At 49.9% G+C, this 21,403-nt stretch overlaps 1 protein-coding gene across 7 annotated transcripts in view; it reads left to right on the top strand.

Annotated features, from left to right (window-relative positions):
* The window catches only part of csad (cysteine sulfinic acid decarboxylase), a 49,624-nt gene that overhangs the window by 5,103 nt on the left and 23,118 nt on the right, over positions 1–21,403 (top strand). For 2 of the 7 annotated variants that reach the window (XM_078431575.1, XM_078431574.1), the window contains exons 3-6: positions 10,564–10,721; positions 14,014–14,140; positions 17,625–17,715; positions 18,966–19,072. In XM_078431575.1, the coding sequence (XP_078287701.1) occupies positions 10,564–10,721; positions 14,014–14,140; positions 17,625–17,715; positions 18,966–19,072 (483 nt within the window). Of the gene's footprint in view, positions 1–3,137; positions 3,304–3,545; positions 3,631–10,563; positions 10,722–14,013; positions 14,141–17,624; positions 17,716–18,965; positions 19,073–21,403 lie in introns of those variants that run through there. The other 5 variants (XM_078431572.1, XM_078431571.1, XM_078431578.1 and 2 more) reach the window with 5 other exon arrangements.

Here is a 21,403-nt window from a genome sequence, read left to right as displayed (position 1 = left end):
GACGTTTCACAGAGTGCTGGAGTTACTCAGCGGGTCAGGCAGCCTCTCTGGAGCAAAGGAACAGGTAAAACGCTTCGGGTCGAGATCCTACAATTGTTACTCGTGTTGTGTTGTTACTTGTGAGCAATGTCGTGTTGTTACTTGTGAGCAAAGCACCAAGGCAAATTCCTTGTATGTATACATACATGGCTAATAAAATTTGTTCTATTCAATTCAATTCTCCACACTGAGAGTCAGGGGAGAGGGAAACTGGAGGTATGAAAAGGTACAAAGCACAAAATGACTGAAAGGTATGAAAAGAACCTTTGTAAAGCCTGCAACGCTGATCAAGGAGAGGTGGGGCCCACAAGATCATGTCCTTGATCACCTTGTTCATGAGTTTGAGTTTAATTTATTGTCACGTGTACTGAGGTGCAATGGGAAGCTTTTTGTTGCGTGCTAACCAGTCAGCGGTAAGACAATACATGGTTACAATCGAGCTGTCCACAGTGTACAGACACATGATTAAGGGAATAATGTTTCGTGCAGGGTAAAGGCTAGTAAAGTCCAATCAAAGATAGTCCGAGGGTCTCCAATGAGGTAGATAGTAGTTCAGCACTGCTCTCTGGTTGTGGTAGGATGGTTCAGTTGCCTGATAACAGCTGGGAAGAAACTGTCCCTGATCCTGGAGGTGTGTGTATTTGAAGACAATAGGTGCGGGAGTAGGCCATTCGGCCCCTCGAGCCAGCACCGCCATTCAATGTGATCATGGCTGATCATCCACAATCAGTACCCCGTTCCTGCCCTCTCCCCATACCCCCGGACTCCGCGATCATTAAGAGCTCTATCTAGCTCTCTCTTGAAAGCATCCAGCGAATTGGCCTCCACTGCCTTCTGAGCCAGAGAATTCCACAGCTTCACAACTCTCTGAGTGAAAAAGTTTTTCCTCATCTCCGTTCTAAATGGCCTACCCCTTATTCTTAAACTGTGGCCCCTGGTTCTGGACTCCCCCAACATTGGGAACATGTTTCCTGCCTCTAGCATGTCCAATCCCTTAATCTACATACTAAAGCTCTTGTTTGTTTGTTTGTTTGTTTGTTCCTGAACTACAGCCAAAACAGTACACAATAGCGCGACAATTTTAGGCCCACCTTGCTCACCGTCGTCCCTTTGGTGCTAATGGAATAAGTTTCATTGAAATCGGTGTTATATTTTAAAAGTTATTCACATTTTAAAGTTTAAATCTATCTCCTAGGGAGGGATGGAGGTGGGAGGGAGGGGGGGAGGAGGGAGGATAAGGAGTGTTGGGGAGGAGGGGGGAGGGGAGAGGGTGCTGCACCAATGCAGGAGAGGTTTGGGCCCAATGGCTCCACTTGGTCTAGTAATCTTATAACCTTATAAGAAGAGGGATAAAGGGGAAATGGGGAACTCATAGAAAATAGGTGCAGGAGCAGGCCATTCGGCCCTTCAAGCCAGCACCGCCGTCCAAACTCAGAGACGGGAGAGGAGCACACAAAAGGGGGGAAAGGGGAGGGAGGTGATGGAGATGGTGGGAGAAGAGGTTTAGAGGGGTTATCAGGAAGACTTTTTCCCCCAGAGGGTGGTTGGAATCTGGAGTACACTGCCTAAGGGTGGAGGTAGAGACTCTCACAACATTTAAAAAGTGTTCTAGTGAGCATTGAACCGTCAAGGCAGAGAGAGCAGTGGACCAAGTGCGGGAAAGTGGGAGAGGCCAGGCCGAGAGGTCATCGCCTCAGAATTAAAGGACGTTCCTTTAGGAAGGAAATGAGGAGGAATTTCTTGAGTCAGAGGGTGGCGAATCTGTGGAATTCTTTGCCACAGACGGCTGTGGAGGACAAGTCAGTGGATATTTTTAAGGCAAAGATTGACAGATTCTTGATTAGTACAGGTGTCGGGGGTTATGGGGAGAAGGCAGGAGAATGGGGTTGGAAGGGAGAGATAGATCAGCCATGATTGAATGGCGGAGTGGACTTGATGGGCCGAATGGCCTAATTCTGCTCCTATTTCTTATGACGTTATGAAATGGGATTCGAACTTGATGGTCAGTATGGAGTGCAAAAGAGCCTGTTTCTGTGTTTTTTACAATGCATGTTGCAGTTGTGTAAGATGTTGGTGAGGCCGCATTTAGAGTATCGTGTTCAGTTCTGGGCACCATGTTATAGGAAATATGTTTTCAAGCTGGAAAGGGTTCAGAAAAGATTTACGAGGAAGTTGCCAGGACTAGAGGGTCTGAGCTACAGGGGGGGAGGTTGAGCAGGCTGGGACTATATTCCTTGGAGCGCAGGAGGATGAGGGGTGATCTTATAGAGGTGCACAAAATCATGAGAGGAATAGATCGGGTAGACGCACAGAGTCTCTTGCCCAGAGTAGGGGAATGGAGGACCAGAGGACATGGGTTTAACGTGAAGGGAGAAAGATTTCACAGGAATCTGAACTATTTCACACCAAGGGTGGTGGGTGTAAGGAACGAGCTGCCAGAGGAGGTAGTTGTGGCCGGGACTATCTCAGCCGTTTAAGAAGCAATTAGACAGGTACATGGATAGGACAGGTTTGGAGGGATATGGACCACGCTCCGGCAGGTGGGACTAGTCTAGATGGGGCATGTTGGCCGGTGTGGGCCGGTGTGGGCAAGTTGGGACGAAGGGCCTGTTTCCATGTTGTATCATTCTATATGATACATTTCAATCAATAGACAATAGGTGCAGGAGGAGGCCATTCGGCCCTTCGAGCCTGTACGCACCGCCATTCAATGTGATCATGGCTGATCATTCTCAATCAGTACCCCGTTCCCGCCTTCTCCCCATAGCCCCCTGACTCCGCTATCCTTAAGAGCTCCATCTCGCTCTCTCTTGAATGCATTCAGAGAATTGGCCTCCACTGCCTTCTGAGGCAGAGAATTCCACAGATTCACAACTCTCTGACTGAAAAAAGTTTTTCCTCATCTCCTCTACTCCTGCACCCATTGTCTATTGCAGTTTTTTCCCCCTCCCTGTAACCTTCGTCCACTCATTCGAAAATGCACTGCTTTCGTTTCGTTTGCAATATTCTTGTTTAATTTGTTCTTGCTGGGTCAACCCAATAGGCAGGCTGGCTGGCTGACGAGGCGGGGGCGGCTACAGATTTGCAGTTGATTGGGGAAGGAGGCGAGAGGAGACGTGATTGTAACTCCCTCTGAGCCGGGACTGACTGCCGAGCCGATTTAAGGTCATCTGCAAGTAGTTTTTTTTTGTTTTTTCAAAACATATACACAGCTTCAGGGATGGCAACCGACCAAGAGCGAAGGAGGCCAGGTAACAGTGAGTGGTATACTTTCAACTCACTCATTTTAAAGAAGCACCCCTAGTTTAAATCCCAAACTAAGAACTAATCCCCCTTCTCTCCCGAGATGCTGCCTGACCCGCTGTGAGTTGCTCCAGCATTGTGTAAGATAATAACTGCAGATGCTGGGTACAAATCGAAGGCATTTATTCACAAAATGCTGGAGTAACTCAGCAGGTCAGGCAGCGTCTCAGGAGAGAAGGAATGGGCGACGTTCTTCAGTTAAACGACACTGGTGGAGAGTGTTATTTGCAAACGCTTTTTTTTGCAGTTGTTTGGAGTGAATGAAAAGGGATGGTTGACAATGTCCAGGTAAGTTGAAAGTGTGTGGGGGAGAGACACACACACACACACACACACACACACACACACACGAGATTAGATGCTGGAAAGAAACTTGAGGGGTAAACAGAGTGCTGGAGTAACTCAGCAAGGACATCATTGCAAGGAGGGTCGGGTCGGGACCTCGGTCAGACCCTGCCTCTCCGACTCTTTCACTGATACTGCCTGACCAGCTGAGTTGCTCCAGCGGTCTCGCCTGCTTTTGCCCTCTCTCACACCACAGCGCTGCCCTTTAACCCAGGCTGCGCCAGTGAACAGCTGATGCGGGGCAGAGTTCCCCCTGACTGTTTTGCAGTGTGACTGTTTGTGTGTGTGTGTGTGTGTGTGTGTGTGTTTGTGTGTGTGTGGGTGTGTGTGTGTGTGTGTGTGGGTGTGTGTGTGTGTGTGTGTGTGTGTGTGTGTGTGTGTGTGTGTGTGTGTGTGTGTGTGTGTGTGTGGGTGTGTGTATGGGTGTGTGTGTGGGGCAGTTGAATCGGTCTCCTCTCCTCTCCTCCTCCTCGCTGGTTGCTGGGCCCCTGCACAGTTCATCACCCGCCCAGAAGCTGAACGTTGTTGACTCTCTCTCCACAAGTTTATTGGCACTGGTTTATCATTTGCCGTGTGCACCGAGGTAAATGAGACAAAAACAGCTTAGCTACATTGCACGCTGTTCAGACAACTTGTACCTGACACGAGGACAATCAAGACAAACACACAACAGGTCGTGAAAGGAGAAAAAAAACCCCAAAATGCAGAAATAGTGTTCTAGCTGTTAGCAAAGATGCAGATTTTTTTTTTAAGGTACAAGGGCCACAGGGTGGGAGATTGGGGGCCAACCCATGGTTTATGTAAACTCTGTTTGATAGCCTTGTTAAGCTGTTCCTGAATATGGTGGCATGTGAGTTCAAGGTTTTGAATAGGAAAATAACTGCAGATGCTGGTACAAATCGAAGGTATCACAAAATGCTGGGAGTAACTCAGCGGGACAGGCAGCGTTCCCTGGAGAGGAGAAATGGGTGATGTTTCGGGTCGAGACCCAATAGACAATAGGTGCAGGAGTAGGCCATTCGGCCCTTCGAGCCAGCGCCACCATTCAATGTGATCATGGCTGATCATTCACAATCAGTACCCTGTTCCTGCCCTCTCCCCATACCCCCTGACTCCACTATCCTTAAGAGCTCTATCTAGCTCTCTCTTGAATGCACTCGGAGAATTGGCCTCCACCGCCTTCTGAGGCAGAGAATTCCACAGATTTACAACTCTCTGACTGAAAAAGTTTTTCCTCATCTCCGTTCTAAATGGCCTACCCCTTATTCTTAAACTGTGGCCTCTGGTTCTAGACTCCCCCAACATTGGGAAAATGTTTCCTGCCTCTAGCGTGTCCAGCCCCTTAATAATTTTATATGTTTTAATAAGATCCCCTCTCATCCTTCTAAATTCCAACGTATACAAGCTGAGTCGTTCCAGTCTTTCAGCATACAACAGTCCTGCCATTCCGGGAATTAACCTAGTAAACCTACGCTGCACGCCCTCTATAGCAAGAATATCCTTCCTCAAATTTGGAGACCAAAACTGCACACAGTACTCCAGGTGCGGTCTCACTAGGGCCCTGTACAACTGCAGAAGGACCTCTTTGCTCCTATACTCAACTCCTCTTGTTATGAAGGCCAACATTCCATTGGCTTTCTTCACTGCCTGCTGTACCTGCATGCTTCCTTTCAGTGACTGATGCACTAGGACACTCAGATCTCGTTGTACGTCCCCTTTTCCTAACTTGACACCATTTAGATAATAACCCTTCTTCAGACTGATGTCAATGGGTGACTTTTCGGGTCGAGACTCTTCAGTCTGATGTCAATGGGTGACGTTTCAGGTCGAGACCCTTCTTCAGGCTGCAGAAGGGTCTCGACTTGAAACATCACCTGTTCCTTCTCTCCAGAGATGCTGCCTGACCCGCTGAGTTACTCCGGCATTTTGTGATACCTTCAAGCTTTTGTATCTTCTAGTTGGCGGGGAGAGGCTCATGGGGTGAAAACGGGTCCTTGACTGTCGGCTACTTTTGCGAGACAGGGCGAGGTGTCGATGGAGTCGATGGTGATGAGGCTTCTCTGTGTGAACTGGGCTGCATCCAAAACTGCAAACTGGGCAGGGTAGCTGCCAAGCCAACCTGTGATGCATCCTTGATTGAATGCTTTCTGTGGTGTATCTGTGGAAATTGCTGGGCGATGTTGGAGACTTCTGATGAAGTAGACTCATTTCTTTTGAGGTAGCTTCAAAAAGGTTGGTCCGGAAGAAGTTTAATTTGGAGATACAGCGTGGAAACGGGCCCTTCGGCCCACCGAGTCCATGCTGACCAGTGATCCCCAGACACTAACTTTGGGGTGGCACAGTGGCTTAGCGGTAGAGTTGCTGCCTCACAGCGCCGGAGACCCTGGTTCGATCCTGACTACGGGCGCTGTCTGTACAAAGTTTGTACGTTCTGCCCATGACCCGTGTGGGTTTTCGCCGAGATTTTTGGTTTCCTCCCACACTCCAAAGATGTGCAGGTTTGTAGGTTAATTGGATTGGTATAAAATGTTTTAAAAAATTGTCCCTTGTGTGTGTAGGATAGTGTTAATGTGCGGGGATCGCTGGTCGGTGCGGACTCGGTGGGCTGAAGGGCCTGTTTCCGCGCTGTATCCAAACTAAGCTAAACACTATCCTATACAGCGGGGCCAATTTACAATTTTTACCAAGCTAATTAGCCTACAAACCCATATGTCTTTGGAGTGTGGGAGGAAACCGGAGCACCTGGAGAAAAGCCACGCAGGTCATGGGCAAAATGTACAAACTCCGTACAGACAGCGACTGTAGACGGAATCGAACCCAGGTCTCTGGCGCTGTGAGGCAGCAACTCTACCGCTGCGTCACGGTGCCAGCCCGAAATTGTTGGTGATATTTGCACCTAGGAACTTGAAGATCTCGACCATCTCCACTTCAGCATCATTTACCTCCCCCCTCGACTCCATCCAAGGACCCAAACGGTCTTTCCAGGCGAGGCAGAGGTTCACCTGCACCTCCTCCAAACTCATCTACTGTATCCACTGTTCCAGGTGTCAACGTCTCTACATCGGCGAGACCAAGCGCAGGCTCGGCGATCGTTTCGCTCAAGACCTCCGCTCAGTCCATCTTAACCGACCTGATCTCGCCCTCCCAGTCTGACCTTTCTGTCCTGGGCCTCCTCCATTGTCAGAGTGAGGCCCAGCGCAAATTGGAGGAACAGCATCTTGTATCTCGCTTGGGCGGCTTACACCCCAGCGGTATGAACATTGACTTCTCCAACTTCAGATAGCTCCTCTGTCCCTCTCTTTCCCCTCCCCCTTTCCAGTTCTCCCACTAGTCTTCCTGTCTCCTACTGCATCCTATCTTTGTCCCGCCCCCTCCCCTGACATCAGTCCGAAGAAGGGTCTCGACCCGAAACGTCACCCACTCCTTCTCTCCAGAGATGCTGCCCGACCCGCTGAGTTACTCCAGCATTTTGTGTCTACCTCTGCATCATTGATGTTGATTGTGGCACGTACCTCATCTCGCTAGGGGTGTTGGTGGCGGCAGATACGATAGTGGCGTCTCAGAGGCTGTTAGATGGGCACATGGATGTGCAGGGAATGGAGTGATATGGATCACGTGCAGGCAGATGGGAATAGTTTATCTTGGCATGGTGTTCAGCACGTTAAGGGCCTGTACTTGTGCTGTACTGTTCAGTGTTCATGATTGGTGTTAAGAAACCATATTTGCTACTCTCCTCCACCCTGCTGGTTTGTAAATCTTGCCACATACTCATTAACTACTCCTTGCAAAATGGCTGTGTGAAACCAAAAAGCAGAACATGGGTGAGAACAATCATTATTTGGTTCAGTTTTTTAAGTGGTTAAATATAGTTGTGCATTATCATGCAGTTTCACATTTTGAAGTTTGTGTTTGTGTGTTTCTCTGTCCCAATCCATTGGGAGAGTGGACTGACACGGATTGGATTTGGACTGTTGATTGGATCTGCACGGTGGCGCGGCGGTAGAGTTGCTGCCTCACAGCGCCGGAGACCCGGGTTCCATCCCGACCACGGGCGCTGTCTGTACGGAGTCTGGACGTTCTCCCTTTGACCACGTGGGTTTTCTCCGGGTGCTCCAGTTTCCTCCCACACTCCAGACGCACAGCAACGACTGTTCTACCTGAGAACACTGAAGAAGTCTGGTCTACCCCAACAGCTGCTGACGACCTTCTACCGCTGCACCATAGAGAGCATCCTAACGCATGGCATCCCTGTGTGGTACCTCAGCTGCACGGAGGCAGAGAGGAGAGCTCTTCAGCGGGTAGTCCATAGAGCTCAGAGGACCATCGGAACACAGCTACCAGCCTTGGAGGGCATCTACAACACATGATGCCTCAGGAAAGCCACCAGCATCCACAAAGACTCTTCAACCCCCTGCAACAGTCTGTTCGAACTTCTACCATCGGGCAAACGATACAAGGCCTTTAGATGTCAACTCATCTATATCGGCGAAACCAAGCGCAGGCTCGGCGATCGCTTCGCTGAACACCTGCGCTCGGTCCGCATTAACGCCACTGATCTCCCGGTGGCCCAGCACTTCAACTCCCCCTCCCATTCCCAGCCTGACCTCTCTGTCATGGGCCTCCTCCAGTGCCATAGTGAGGCCCGCCGGAAATTGGAGGAGCAGCACCTCATATTTCGCCTGGGCAGTTTGCGGCCCGGTGGTATGAACGTTGACTTCTCCAACTTCAGATAGCTCCTCTGTCCCTCCCTTCCCCTCCTCCTTCCCAGATCTCCCTCTATCTTCCTGTCTCCACCTATATCCTTCCTTTGTCCCACCCCCGACATCAGTCTGAAGAAGGGTCTCGACCCGAAACGTCACCCATTCCTTCTCTCCCAAGATGCTGCCTGACCTGCTGAGTTACTCCAGCATTTTGTGAATAAATCGATTTGTACCAGCATCTGCAGTTATTTTCTTATGATACAAGGCCTTCTACGCCCGCACCTCCAGGGCCATAGCTGCTATGAACCGGTCCTGCTGAGCCGGATGGTCACATCGCACAGTGAACCGGCACAGATCTACTTGCACTTTATTCTGTTTTAAAACTGTTACAATTTGTTTCATTGGGTTGTTTAAATTAATACTGACTAGCTAATTAATTTATTGCATCGTATGGGAGGCGCATTCCCAATCTCGTTGTACCCCTGGACAATGACAATAAAGATATATTGTATTGTATTGTAGGGTTAATTGGATTCTGTGGATTGTGAATTGTCCTTGGCGTGTAAGATAGTGTCAGTGTACCAGGTGATCGCTGGTCAGTGTGGACTGCGTGGGATTCCTCCGGGTGCTCCGGTTTCCTCCAGCATCCCAAAGACTTGCGGGTGTATGGATGTTGCCATATAAACCTAATGTGAACTAACCTAATCTAACCTAACCTAGTTTAACCTTTCCTAATCTAATCTAACGTAACCTAGTCTAAACCTTTCTGAGTTCATTAAATTTATAAAATTCGCACTTCTTTATTTTTTCCTACTGCCCGCAAACATGTGCCAAATATATAATGTGGCCCTCGTGCTGAAAAGTTTGGAGGCCCCTGCTCTAACCCAAGGCTCTCCTGGCTTTGCAGCTAATCATTTCAAGCTGCCACTCCTCCAAGGGCTGAATAAACAAAACACACATCTTCACTCCTTATCAGACTAGGGAGTTGTATTTCTCGTGCTTGTCCATTCCTCCTCCTCATTATCGAGTTACTTTGCAATATGTCTGCCCCAGGCACCTTATCTTCTGGAGACTGCACTGCCTAGCCGTGACGGTACCTTCAGCTCTGCTCCCACCAGATGTCAATGACGTGACCGTTTTCACCCTGGCTCCAGCATTTCGCCCTGTCTGTCTCTAGCTAGTAGCATCCTCCCAAAGCCTGCTGGGATACTTGACATCCTGTCCCAGGCTATATTGTCTATCTTCACCGTTAATTTTTTTTTTTTAAATCCACTGACTTGGCCTCCACAGCCGTCTGTGGCAATGAATTCCACAGATTCACCACCCTTAATGATAGCGGAGTCAGGGGGTTATGGGGAGAAGGCAGGAACGGGGTACTGATTATGGATGATCAGCCATGATCACATTGAATGGCTCGAAGGGCCGAATGGCCTACTCCTGTATCTATTGTCTTTGGCTCTGACTAAAGAAATTCCTCCTCATCTCCTTTCCAAAGGGACATCCTTTTATTCTGAGGCTGTGTCCTCTGGTCCTAGACTCTCCCACTAGTGGAAACGTCCTCTCCACATCCACTCTTTCACTGTTTGGTATGTTACAACAAGGTCCATTTGTGTTCAGAAAAGAACTTGCAGGTGCAGGTTTAAACCGAAGATAGTCACAAAGTGTTGGAGTAACTTGGTGGCACAGGCAGCATCTCTGGAGTGAAGGAATGGGTGACGTTTCTGGTTGAGACCCTTCTTCAGGCTGCAGGCAGCAGGGCCTGTGTGGGAGGCCATCAAATTACTTTAGTTGCTGAACACCCACGGCACGGTGGCGCAGCGGTAGAGTTGCCGCCTTACAGCGAAAACAGCGCCGGAGTCCCGGGTTCGATCCCGACTACGGGTGCTGTCTGTACGGAGTTTGCACGTTCTCCCCGTGACCTGCGTGGGTTTTCTCCGAGATCTTCAGTTTCCTCCCACACTCCAAAGACGTGGAAGTTTGAGGTTAATTGGCTCGGTAAATGTAAAAATTGACCGTAGTGGGTGTAGGATAGTGTCAGTGTGGGGGGATCGCTGGTCGGCGCAGACCCGGTGGGCCGAAAGGGCCTGCTTCCGCGCTGTATCTCTAAACGCGCACTTTGCATCTGCTGTCGTCTACCCTTCCTTGTCCGCTGAGCTTTGCCATGTTCTTTTCTCAGGCCCCGATGGGATGCGGAGGAGGGGTCCCGTGACTGTGGACGGAGTGCTGTTGGATGGGCCACTCAATGAGCCGAAAGCAGGGGAGAAGTTTGTACAAGATGCATTTCAGATCATTCTGGAAGAAGCCATCAGAAAGGGGACGGATGTCAGTGAGCAGGTATGAGTGGCTCCAAAGTATTTACCACAGCACCTCGTATTTCGCTTGGGCAGCTCACACCCCAGCGGTATGAACATTGACTTCTCTAACTTCAGATAGTCCCTGCTTTCCCTCTCTATCCCCTCCCCTTCCCAGTTCTCCCACGAGTCTTCCTGTCTCCGACTACATCCTATCTTTGTCCCGCCCCCTCCCCTGACATCAGTCTGAAGAAGGGTCTCGGCCTAAAACGTCGCCCATTCCTTCCCCAAGTTAACAATGATCTATTCTACATTCTCCTTGATCTTTGTCCCCTTTTATCTCTCGTTTTCACACCTTTCCCTTTCGTATCCCTGTCTCTCCCTCTCCCCTGACTCAGTCTGAAGAAGTCTCGACTCGAAACATTACCCATTCCTTCTCCCGAGATGCTGTACGGAGTTTGTACGTTCTCCCCGTGACCTGCGTGGGCTTTCTCCGAGATCTGCGGTTTCCTCCCACACTCCAAAGACGTGCAGGTTTGTAGGTTAATTGGCTGGGCAAATGTAAAAAAAAATTGTCCCTAGTGTGTGTAGGATAGTGTTAGTGTGCGGGGATCGCTGGGTGGCGCGGACCTGGTGGGCCGAAGTTCTATAATGTCCCAACTTCTATGCTTAATGCCTTCACTAACGGAGGCCAATGTAAAACATAGAAAATAGATGCAGGAGCAGGCCATTCGGCTCTTCGAGCCAGCACCGCCATTCATTGTGATCATGGCTGATCGTCCCCAATCAATAACCCGTGCCTGCCTTCTCCCCATATCCCTTGATTCCGCTAGCCTCGAGAGCTCTATCTAACTCTCTCTTAAATCCATCCAGTGATTTGGCCTCTGTGGCAGAGAACTCCACAAATTCACAACTCTCTGGGTGAAAAAGTTCCTTCTCACCTCAGTTTTAAATGGCCTCCCCTTTATTCTAAGACTCTGTGGCCCCTGGTTCTGGACTCGCCCAACATTGGGAACATTTTTCCTGCATCTAGCTTGTCCAGTCCTTTTATAATTTTATGTTTCTATAAGATCCCCCTCTCATCCTTCTAAACTCCAGTGAATACAAGCCTAGTCTTTTCAATCTTTCCTCATATGTCAGTCCCGCCATCCCAGGGATCAATCTCGTGAACCTACGCTGCGCTGCCTCAATGTACCAAAAACCATCTTGACCACCTTATCTCTACCTGCATCACTACTTTCAAGGAACTATGTACCTGCACTCCTAGATCCCCTTTGCTCTGCAATACTCCCCAGATCTACTGTGTAGATCCTGCCCTGCTTTGACTTTGCAAAGTGCAACACCTTGCACTTATCTGCATTAAACGCCATTAACCATTCAACAGTTCAGTTCAACAACAACAGTTCAACAGAGCTTTATTTGTCATTCGGTACCAAGGTACCGAACGAAACTACATAGCAGTCACACAAAAAAAAGAACACAAGACACATGACCCCAACACAAACGTCCATCACAGTGACTCCAAACACCCCCTCACTGTGATGGAGGCAACAAAACTTCCACTCTCTTCCCCACGCCCACGGACAGACAGCTCGTCCCCGACCGACCCGCACAGTCCCCGCAAGGGGATGGAAGTCCCCGCGGCCGAGTCGCACCGGGCGCTGAAACGTCTCGCGGCCGAGCCGGGCGATGGAAGGCCCCGCGGCCGAGCCATGCGCAGGTAAGTCCCGCTGCCAAGCCGCGCCGGGCGATGTTAGGTCCCGCAGCCGAGCCGCACCGGGCGATGGAAGGCCCCGCGGCCAAGCCGCACCGGGCGATGTTAAGTCCAGCGGCCGAGCCGCACCAGCGATGAAAAGTCCCGCGGCCGAGCTGCGCCGGGCGATGTTAGGCCCCGCGGCCGAGCCGCACCGGGCACTGTTAAGTCCAGCGGCCGAGCCGCACCAGCGATGTTAGGTCCCGCGGCCGAGCCGCACCGGGCGATGTTAAGTCCAGCGGCCGAGCCGCGCCGGGCGATGGAAGGCCCCGCGGCCGAGCCGCACCCCGCGCCGTGAGGAAGAGACCTAAAAGAGAAAGGCTTCCCCCACCCCACCCCCCCCCACACACCCCCCCCACCCACACCCCCCACCCACACCACCACCCCCCACACATACACAACCAAAAAAAGACAAAAACCATCCCAACACCGACACACAACAAAAAAAAAAAGGAAAAAAGACGAACAGACTGCTAGCGAGCCGCAGCCGTTAGGCGCCGCCACTTCCGCTATGTTCCTCAGCCCAGTTGCCCAAACTGACCAAGACCCTGCTGTCATTTTTGAGAGCCATCTCGGCTATCACCCACTCTAGTGTAATCTGTAAGTTTACGAATCATGCCTTGCACATTCTCATCCAAGTCGTTGATATAAACCACATCCAGCAATGGGGCCAGCATTGAACGCTGAGGCACACCACTCATCACGGGCCTCCAGTCCAAAAAAAGGCAACCTTCCACCACGCCCTCTCCTTCGAAACCAGTTCTCTATCCAGTCTGCCAGTTCTCCCTGCATCGCATGTCATCTAACCTTGCTCACCAGCCCGACCAGGTGGAAACTTCTCAAAGGAGACACGAGTTTGCAGATGCTGGAATCGTGGGCAAAGGGCTGGAAGGGACTGGGTGGATAAGGAGGCCTCTCTGGAAGGAGCGGGCAAGGTGACATAGAAACATAGAAACATAGAAAATAGGTGCAGGAGTAGGCCATTCGGCCCTTCGAGCCTGTACGCACCGCCATTCAATATGATCATGGCTGATCATCCAACTCAGTATCCCGTACCTGCCTTTCTCTCCATACCCCCTGATCCCTTTAGCCACAAGGGCCACATCTAACTCCCTCTTAAATATAGCCAATGAACTGGCCTCAACTACCTTCTGTGGCAGAGAATTCCACAGACTCACCACTCGCTGTGTGAAAAAAAACTTTCTCATCTCAGTCCTAAAAGACTTCCCCCTTATCCTTAAACTGTGACCCCTTGTTCTGGACTTCCCCAACATCGGGAACAGTCTTCCTGCATCTAGCCTGTCCAACCCCTTAAGAATTTTGTAAGTTTCTATAAGATCCCCCCTCAATCATCTAAATCCCAGCGAGTACAAGCCCAGTCTATCCAGTCTTTCTTCATATGAAAGTCCTGCCATCCCAGGGATCAATCTGGTGAACCTTCTCTGTACTCCCTCCGTGGCAAGAATGTCTTTCCTCAGGTTAGGAGAGCAAAACTGTACGTTTCTGCTCGGGCTGAAGAAGGGAATTGCAAGATGAAAACGTGTGCCGCGTTGCCTCTTGTCTGACTTTGGTGTGCCTCTAGGTCTGTGAGTGGAAGGAACCCGACGAGCTGCGGACTCTCCTTGACCTGGATCTCGTTGATGCTGGCGAGCCCTGTGAGAAACTGCTGCAGCGATGCCAAGATGTCATCCGATACAGCGTCAAGACTAGTAGGTGACCTCTGGCTCTGTTGTGCCCTGAATGGTCAGCGTCTGGTACCAGACACTGACCATTCAGGGCACAACAGAGCCAGGACTCGTCCGAATGTTTTCAAACTTGAGAAAACAAAGGTTTAATGGACTATCTATATACTGAAACTCTCGTTTGTCTGTTTGTTTATTTGTGATCGAACTACAGCCAAAACGGTACATGATAGCTATTGCTCTTGAGCGCGTGCAGCGTAGGTTCACTAGGTTGATTCCCGGAATGGCGGGACTGTCGTATGTTGAAAGGCTGGAGCAATTAGGCTTGTATACACTGGAATTTAGAAGGATGCGGGGGGGGAATCTTATTGAAACATATAAGATAATTAGGGGATTGGACACATTAGAGGCAGGAAACATGTTCCCAATGTTGGGGGAGTCCAGAACAAGGGGCCACAGTTTAAGAATAAGGGGTAGGCCATTTAGAATGGAGATGAGGAAGAACTTTTTCAGTCAGAGAGTGGTGAAGGTGTGGAATTCTCTGCCTCAGAAGGCAGTGGAGGCCAGTTCGTTGGATGCTTTCAAGAGAGAGCTGGATAGAGCTCTTAAGGATAGCGGAGTGAGGGGGTATGGGGGGAAGGCAGGAACGGGGTACTGATTGAGAGTGATCAGCCATGATCGCATTGAATGGCGGTGCTGGCTCGAAGGGCTGAATGGCCTCCTCCTGCACCTATTGTCTATTGTCTATTGTTTATTGTCTATAGCCTGACAATTTTAGGCCCACCATACTCACTGTCATCGCTTTAATGGTAAAGCAAGTAGTTTTATTGAAATTGGTGTTATATTTTTTAAGTTATTCACATTTTAAAGTTTAAATCTAACTCCTAGGGAGGGGGGGGGGGGGGGAGGTGGGGGGGAGGAAGGTGGATAAGGGGGGTTGAGGGGGAAGGGGAAGTGGGGAGGGGAGGGGGGGGGTAGGAGGGGGTACTGCACCAATGCAGGAGAGGTTTGGGCCCAACTTGATCTAGTATCCCCTAAAAACTTGTGCCATCCTACCCACTGTATGACAATTGTTGCTATCATATTTAGCTTAGTGTCGAGATACAGTGCGGAAACAGGCCCTTCGGCCCGCCGAGTCCGTGCCGACCAGCGATTCCCCCCCCCGAACACTAACAACTACACACTCGAGATAATTTACAAATTTTCTTTTGACCAAAGCCAATTAGCCTACAAACCTGTACGCACGTCTTTGGAGTGTGGGTGGAAACCGGAGCACCCGGAGAAAACCCACGCAGGTCACGGGGAGAACGTACGAACTCCGTACAGGCAGCACCCGTGGTCAGGATCGAACCCGAGTCTCTGGCGCTGTGAGGCAGCAACTCTACCGCCACGCCCCCTATATTGATAAATAGATGGGCGGTAACTAATGCTAGTTATGATTCACTGGCCCACCCATGGGATTTTCTGAAGATGTGGCTACTCGCCTGGTAACAGGAGTAACATTGAGTAACATTATGGAACTCCCCAGCACCGTGCCTGATGGGCGGCACGGTGGCGCAGCGGTAGAGTTGCTGCCTCACAGCGCCAGAGACCCGGGTTCCATCCTGACTACGGGCGCTGTCTGCACGGAGTTTGTACGTTCTCCCCGTGACCATGTGGGTTTTCTCCGGGTGCTCTGGTTTTTCCCCACACACTCCCCAAAGACGTGCGTACGGGTTTGTAGGTTAATTGGCTTCGGTAAAAATTGTAAATGATCCCGTGTGTGTGTGTGTGATGGTGTTAGTGTGCGGGGATCGCTGGTCGGCGCGGACTTGGTGGGCTGAAGGGCCTATTTCTGCGCTGTATCTCTAAACTGAGATTTGTGGTGCTAACATTCCGCACTGACCAAACTTGCATCCCACCAGGCGAACACTGCCACTCAGCCTGTGCAGAATGTGAGCCTCCTCTCTCTGGCTGGCTTTCCCCCTCCGGTTTCCTCCCACATCTCACATGTGCGGGTTGCTCGAATAACTCGCCGTGAATCTCCCCACGTATTATAGCGGCCCAATCTGGGAGAGTGGATGAGAATGAAATGGATCAGTGCAGATGGCCAGATGCAGGAAAAATGTCCCCAATATTGGGGGGAGTCCAGAACCAGGGGCCACACACACACACACACACACACACACACACACACACACACACACACACACACACAGTCTAAGAATAAAGGGGCGGCCATTTTAAAACTGAGGTGAGAAGGAACTTTTTCCACCCAGAGAGTTGCGAGTCTGTGGAATTCTCCGCCACAGAGGGCAGTGGAGGCCAAATCACTGGATGGATTTAAAAGGGAGAGTTAGACTGAGCTCTAGGGGCTAGTGGAATCAGGGGATATGGGGAGAAGGCAGGCACGGGTTACTGATTGTGGACGATCAGCCGCGATCACAATGAATGGCGGTGCTAGCTCGAAGGGCCGAATGGCCTCCTCCTGCACCTATTTTCTATGTTTCTATGATGGGCGATTGTGTGCAAACTTGGTGGGTCGTCGAGCTGGACTCTGTGATCTTCATAAGTTCTAGGAGCAGAATTAGGCCATTCGGCCCGTCAAGCCTACTCCTCCATTAAATCATGGCTGATCTATCTTTTCCTCTCAACCCCATTCGCCTGCCTTCTCCCCATAACCCCTGACACCCGCACCAATCAAGAATCTATTGATCTCTGCCTTAGATATATATATCCACTGACTTGGCCTCCACAGCCGTCTGTGGCAATTTATTCCACAGATTCACCGCCCTCTGACTAAAGAAATTCCTCCTCGTCTCCTTTCTAAAGGAACGTCCTTTAATTCTGAGGCTGTGCCCTCTGGTCCTAGACTCTCCCACTAGTGGAAACAGCCTCTCCACATCCACTCTATCCAGGCCTTTCACGATTCGGTAAAGTTTCAACGAAGTCCCCCCTCATCCTTCTGAACTGCAGGGAGCACTTCCAACCTTGCAACTTGTGAAGTGAGGTTAACTTCAATCCCTTTGAAGCATGTGTGGTTCATTCAAGATTCAAGATATCTTTATTTCTCATCCAAAAAACAAGTTTTTTGGACGAAATTCAGTCACCCACAGTCCAACAATAAAAGCATTAAAATAGGCAAATTACACAATAAAAGCATTAAAATAGGCAAATTACACAACCCCAAAACACACGAACAAAAGAAACATCCAGCACAGTGAGTCTCCTCCAGTCCTCTCCTCACTGTGATGGAAGGCCACAATGTCTTTTCCCTTCCCCTGCCGTCTTCTCCCGCGGTCAGGTTGTTGTGGTTGCAGGCCGTGCCGGACGGTCCGCAGCGGGCCGACCCAAGCTGTTGCTGCACGTCAGGGCGGTCGTGGCTCCCGACATTGAAGCCCCCGCCCAGCAGAGAAAATTGACCAAGAGATGCTCTCTCTCTCTCTCTCTCTCTCTCTCTCTCTCTCTCTCTCTCTCTCTCTCTCTCTCTCTCTCTCCTGAATGCTGAATTGTACCGTTTTTTTCCTTCCAGTCCACCCGCGATTCTACAACCAGCTGTTTGCCGGGCTGGATCACCATTCCTTGGTTGGCCGCTATATCACCGAGACTCTGAACACAAGCCAGTGAGCAGCTTTTACTGGTCAAACGATCCGCCGAGTCTTACACACAGCGCCGTATTGGAAATGGAAAGCAGACAATGCTTTTCTTTTTCACTGCTTGACAGCGTCCCGGCACGGTGGCGCAGCGGTCAGAGTCGCTGCCTCACCGCGCCGGAGACCCGCGTTCCATCCCGTCCACGGGTGCTGCCTGTACGTTCTCCCCGTGACCCGCGTGGGTTTTCCCCGGGTGCTCCGGTTTCCTCCCACACTCCAAAGGCGTGCAGGTTTGTAGGCTGATTGGCTTGGTCAAATAGTAAATTGTCCCGTGTGTGTGTGATCGTGTTAGTGTGCGGGGATCGCTAGTCGGCACGGACTCGGTGGGCCGAAGGGCCTGTTTCTCTTTTTTTTTTAAAGTTGACTTTCATGGATCTAAGTGTCATCTGGCCTCCATCAGACGAGAAGGCTACGGGCTTCAGTGTGCCCATTTGTTTATCAGATAGATTCCACATCATCGTAGGCTGTGTGTGCAGATCCAGAGCCAGCAACATTATGGGGGACCCCTACCACCCCAGCAACGGACTGTTCCAGCTGCTACGGTCAGGCAAACCCCTCCGCTGTCACGCTGTGAAAACAGAGAGGATGAGACGGAGTTTCTTCCCACAGGCCATCAGGACTGTTAACTCTCATATCACCAGGGACTTATTTAATTTACTGTATTAATTTATTTTTTTGTGTGTTAAATTTTTTTTTCTATTGTGTTTTGTAGTTTAGCACAATCCGCAGGCGTTGCCACTTTCATTTCACTGCACATCTTATATATGTATGTGACAAATAAACTTGACTTGACTTGACACTGAGGGTACATTTACCCTGAGGAGTTTCTGCTGTGCTCAGTAACACAGCAGCAGATCCCTGCCCATCAGTGTCCATGGCTTTGATCCTAATCATCATATCATATCATATCATATCATATATATACAGCCGGAAACAGCCCTTTTTTCGGCCCACCAAGTCCGTGCCGCCCAGCGATCCCCGTACATTAACACTATCCTACACCCACTAGGGACAATTTTTACATTTACCCAGCCAATTAACCTACTAATCTCTGGTCTGTGTGGAGTTTGCATGGTTCCCCACCCCTTGAACGCGGGTAGAAATTTCAATAAACCAGCTCTCGTCTCCCCCTCTCGCCCACTTCCCACCGTTTGCCCTTCCCTCCCCATTTCATGCCAACTGACTCTTTCTGCTGTTTTGCCCCTTGCTCGATGATCCAGGTACACCTATGAGATTGCACCAGTTTTTGTGCTGATGGAAGAAATCGTCTTGAACAAACTTAGTGAGTTGATCGGGTGGAAGCACTGCGATGGACTGTTCTGCCCAGGTTGGTTCGCAAGGTTGTCAGTTCGAGGGGCAGAATTTGGCCATTCGGCCCATCAAGTCTACCCCACCATTCAATCGTGGCCGATCTATCTCTCCCTCCTAACCCCATTCCCCATAAGCCCTGACACCCGCACCAATCAAGAATACCACCTTAAAAATACCCATTGGTGGCCTCCACAGCCGTCTGTGGCAATTAATTCCGCAGATTCACCACCCTCTGATTAAAGAAATTCCTTCTCATCTCCTTCCTAAAGGAACGTCCTTTTATTCTTCAGGCTGTGCCCTCTGGTCCCAGACTCTCCCACTAGTGGAAACATCCTCTCCACGTCCACTCTATCCAGGCAAGTTTCAATGAGGTTCCCCACCCCACCCCCCCCCCCCCCCTCATCCTTCTAAACTCCAGTGCACAGTGGTGCGCCCCACGAGAATCGTAACACAAACCTAGAGCTTGCCTGGTTATCTAAATCCTGCTCTTGTACTCACCCTTTTCCAGTATGCGTAAGGTGTTGGCCAAAGATACTAGAGGAACAAGATGGACCACTCTGTTGAAATCGCGTATACAGAAGTGTAGTACGCAAAGGAGCCATTTTAGTAAGCAAAACCCGCTGTTCGCTCTGCCTCTCGCAGTGTAATCAATGTTTGGGGGAACAGTATGTGCGATGATACCATTAAAATTCAGAATATATCTCATCTATCAGTTCACAGATTTTTGTTATAGACAATAGGTGCAGGAGTAGGCCATTCGGCCCTTCGAGCCAGCACCACCATTCAATGTGATCATGGCTGATCATTCTCAATCAGTACCCCGTTCCTGCCTTTTCCCCATACCCCCGACTCCGCTATCCTTAAGAACTCTATCTAGCTCTCTCTTGAATGCATTCAGAGAATTGGCCTCCACTGCCTTCTGAGGCAGAGAATTCCACAGATTTACAACTCTCTGACTGAAAAACGTTTTCCTCGTCTCCGTTCTAAATGGCCTACCCCTTATTCTTAAACTGTGGCCCCTGGTTCTGGACTCCCCCAACATTGGGAACATGTTTCCTGCCTCTAACGTGTCCAACCCCTTAATAATCTTATGTTTCGATAAGATCCCCTCTCATCCTTCTAAATTCCAGTGTATACAAGCCTAGTCGCTCCAGCCTTTCAACATATGACAGTCCTGCCATTCTGGGAATTAACCTAGTAAACCTACGCTGCCTCAAATTTGGAGACCAAAACTGCACACAGTACTCCAGGTGCGGTCTCACCAGGGCCCTGTACAACTGCAGAAGGACCTCTTTGCTCCTATACTCAACTCCTCTTGTTATGAATGCCAACATTCCATTGGCTTTCTTCACTGCCTGCTGTACCTGCATGCTTCCTTTCAGTGACTGATGCACCCTATTTTTCTTTTTAAATGTTTCTGCAAGTTTCTGCCTACTAAAATGGCGCCGTGACGCACTATGGTTTTTAGGGTCGAGTTGGCTATCTTGTTCCTCTAGTATCTTTGGTGCTGGCTCCTGAACAAAATGGCCGCCATGCAGGTGGCCCTGTCCTCTGGATAAGTGCCAGCCTTCAGAGGAAGTGGCTGTGCACTCTAAATTCCCACTTATCATAATCATAATCATCATACTTTATTAGCCAAGTATGTTTTGCAACATACGAGGAACTTCATTTGCCATACAGTCATAACAATAAAAAGCAACAGGACGCACAAAATCCATTTTAACATGAATATCCACCACAATGACTCCTCCACATTCCTCACTGTGATGGAAGGTGAAAAAAAAAAAAAAGTTCGACCTCTCCCTTCTTTATGTGTTCTTTCCCCTCGATCACTACTTTGGATTGGATTTGTTTAGGAATTCAGGTCCAGAAACAGGCTGGAAGTCTAAATCCTGCTCTTGGAACATGCCCTCATATTTCGCTTGGGCAGCTTTCAACCCAGCGGTATGATATTGATTTCTCTAATTTTAAGTAACCCTTGCATTCCCTCTCTCTCCGTCCCTCCCCCACTTTAGTCGTCCTGTTGGTTTTGCTGTCGTCCCGCGTAGTTTTGCGGTCCGCACTCCCTCGTTCACCCCTCTTCCACAGCCAACAATGGACCATTGTGGGCTCCGCCTTTCCTTGATCATCCTCGCTGGCCGTGATTGGCTCTTTTCATACCTTTCATTCTTTGTACCTTTTCACACCTCTAGTTTCTCTCTCCCCTGACTTGCAGTCTGAAGAAGGCTCTCAACTCGAAATGGCCCCCATTCCTTCTCTCCAGAGATGCTGCCTGACCCGCTGAGTTACTCCAGCACTCTGTGAAACGTCACCTATCCATGTTCTCCACAGATGCTGCCTGACCCGC

The sequence above is a fragment of the Rhinoraja longicauda genome, chromosome 42 (genome assembly GCF_053455715.1).
Source record: "Rhinoraja longicauda isolate Sanriku21f chromosome 42, sRhiLon1.1, whole genome shotgun sequence".
Lineage (NCBI taxonomy): Eukaryota > Metazoa > Chordata > Chondrichthyes > Rajiformes > Arhynchobatidae > Rhinoraja > Rhinoraja longicauda.
The sequence above is the reverse complement of the archived record's forward strand: the minus strand, read 5'-3'. Positions and strand labels throughout refer to the sequence as shown.